Source organism: Caretta caretta, chromosome 1 (genome assembly GCF_965140235.1).
Source record: "Caretta caretta isolate rCarCar2 chromosome 1, rCarCar1.hap1, whole genome shotgun sequence".
In the NCBI taxonomy this organism is placed as follows: Eukaryota; Metazoa; Chordata; order Testudines; family Cheloniidae; genus Caretta; species Caretta caretta.
The window spans coordinates 6,312,432-6,315,099 of record NC_134206.1 but is presented as its reverse complement, the minus strand read 5'-3'; the positions used below and the strand labels follow the sequence as shown (position 1 = coordinate 6,315,099).

General features: G+C 43.6%; 1 protein-coding gene across 1 annotated transcript; it reads left to right on the top strand.

Moving 5' to 3' along the window:
- The first annotated feature begins 549 nt into the window (after positions 1–549).
- Positions 550–1,485, top strand: LOC125633388 (olfactory receptor 51G2-like). Its single transcript, XM_048842596.2, has one exon. It carries the CDS (start codon positions 550–552, stop codon positions 1,483–1,485), a length of 936 nt encoding a protein of 311 aa, XP_048698553.2.
- The last annotated feature ends 1,183 nt before the right edge of the window (positions 1,486–2,668 follow it).

The window sequence follows — 2,668 nt, the reverse complement described above, 5'->3', positions numbered from 1 at the left end:
TAAGCCACTGTCGAAGACAAGATACTGGTCTAGATGGACCTTTAATTTCACCTAGTATGGCCGTCCCTATGCTCTCATGTTCTAAGATCACAGTGGTAAATCATACTGTGCTCAAGTAGGCCGCAGAACTTAGCAGGATCCAAAGAGGGACTGAGTAACCAGAAAATCCAATTACAGTAGACTGGATTGTTTTAAAAAGGTTTTGGAGATTTACACCACAAAATATGTCTAACTAGTGGGTGTCAGGGGGAAACTCCCTGGGAGCAGTTTATCTCATAGCTGCCTATTTCAGGGCTTCTTCCATCTTCCTCTGAAGCATCTGGACATGGCCACTGGTTACTGGGGGAGATGGACTACAAGTCTGATCCAGTCTGATTAATCTGATCCATGTAAATCCAACAGTATGTTTTTGCTTATCTACCTTGAGCTCTGGGAGTCTGTAGATGTACACTGAGAGCAGAATGATTTCTTGCTAAATATCATCTAATCTCCTCTTATTTTTCTTTTAGGAAGGACATTTCAGAACTCCTTGCACCTGCCCAGTACATTATGTCAGCTGTCAATGACACCAAATTAAAATCTGTAATATTCCTTCTCTCCGGGCTACCCGGTCATAGAGACGCACATCTCTGGATTTCTATCCCCTTCTGCTTCATGTATGTTATTTCAATAGTAGGAAATTCAGTCATTCTGTTTATTGTAAAAACAGATCCAAGCCTCCATGAGCCCATGTACATTTTCCTTTCCATGTTGGCCATCACAGACCTTGGCATATCCATAACCACCATACCGACGATACTGGGCATATACTTGTTTAACTCTAGGGAGATCAGCCTCGATGCCTGTTTAGCCCAGCTCTTCTTCATCCACTTGTTTCAATACATTGAATCCTCTGTGCTGTTGTTGATGGCCTTTGACCGCTTCATTGCTATCCATAACCCACTGAGATATGCTTCCATCTTAACCCCACCGAGAATAGGCAAGATGGGACTGGTGTCTGTGCTAAGAGCGATGGTCCTAATACTTCCACTTCCCTTTCTCCTGAAACAGTTCCAATACTGTCGAGCAAATGTCCTTTCCCATTCCTACTGTGTGCACCGGGAAGTCATGACAATGGCTTGTTCGGATATCAGAGTCAACAGCATCTATGGGTTGTTTACTAAACTCTTCCAGATGGGGCTGGACTTGCTGCTCATCTTCCTCTCTTATGTGATGATCCTCAAAACAGTGCTGAGCATCGCATCCTACGACGAGTGCCTGAGGGCTCTGAACACCTGCATCTCCCACCTCTGCGCCCTTCTGCTCTTCTACACACCAGAGATCAGCTTGTCTATGATACGCAGGTTTGGGAAGGGCTCTTATCCCTTACTTCAGATTCTCCTGGGATACATGTCCTTGCTTCTCCCACCACTGATGAACCCAATTGTGTACAGCGTGAAAAGCAAACACCTTCGTGTGAGGATAATCAGGGTGTTCATGAAGTGAAGGGTGTTACGAATTATACCTGATAGGACACACACACAAATGCTGTGAATTATACCTTATAGGTGACGCACACAAATGCTGAGAATTATACCTGATAGGTCACGCACAGTTCGAATCTAGGCTGAGGCACATAAACAAAGTCCACAACTGCAGAGTTCCCAAAAAACACCAAGTTTATTACGCTCAAGTTTGGTGCCCCCCTGCTAGCCAGGAGGGGACCCCGAATACAGATTATACAAAGGTTATACACTTTTAACAAAGCATGTTGCCCTCATACATCGGAAACCTTAGCCAATACACAAACCCTTTTCTTATCTACCACCTATCCCTGGTTGGTGCATTCCTTGTGCTAAACCAGTATGTTAATTACACAGCATGGTCCTAAAGCCATGCATCAGTAACTTTTATTATCAGGATGGGAGGCTTCACATCAAAGGCCAGGACATAGGGAGTTAGAGACTGACAAAAAACAGATACTGGGAGTCAAGGCAGGCTGGAGACAAGGGGGAGGATTTTCACAGGGATGCAGTGTCTAAGGAACACTCCTCCTGGTGCATGATGTGCTTGCTTTTAGACAATGGTGGGCCCCAAACCAACATGGAGTCACATGTGCTAACTTTTCCTTAACAAGGGTCAGTTCACCACCTGACTCCTGTGGCATGTGTTAGGATATAGACATTCAGGCCTGCCTGTAAAGGCCTATACTTTAAGAATTTAGGTGTATGTTTATCATTTAACTAGTTATAGAGATATAAAGGAAAGAATCTGTGTAAGGGTCTTCTCTCACTGTGACAGTCTGAGTCCCTGTTCTTAGGCTAATGCCTTTGACCAAGCAGCAGAGGCAGCCATAAGCTGGGAAGCGAACGGTCACATCCTCACTTTCCAAATTAGTCATATTGAAATAAGGAAATCTGGGGCTGTTAGGAATGTGACCCAATCTATCACCTCCAGAGAAAGGGAAGAGCCTAGAAGATGTAAAAGGAAATTTAGTTTGATAGGTTTCTGTCTGGTAAGAACTCACTTATCAATAGACGCACTTGGGAAACCCTTATGTCTTTATAGATGTCGTTGTGAAATCCTCAGTTCTGCATTGTTTTGTCATTATAAATCCCACTTTGCTATATTTATTTGCATGGTTTCTGGTTCTGTGATTGTTTCTGTCTGCTGTATAATTAATTTTCCT

What these genes read in the sequence shown, in the direction of transcription:
- LOC125633388 (XM_048842596.2), top strand. Translation starts at nt 550, where the DNA reads ATGTCAGCTGTCAATGACACCAAATTAAAATCTGTAATATTCCTTCTC.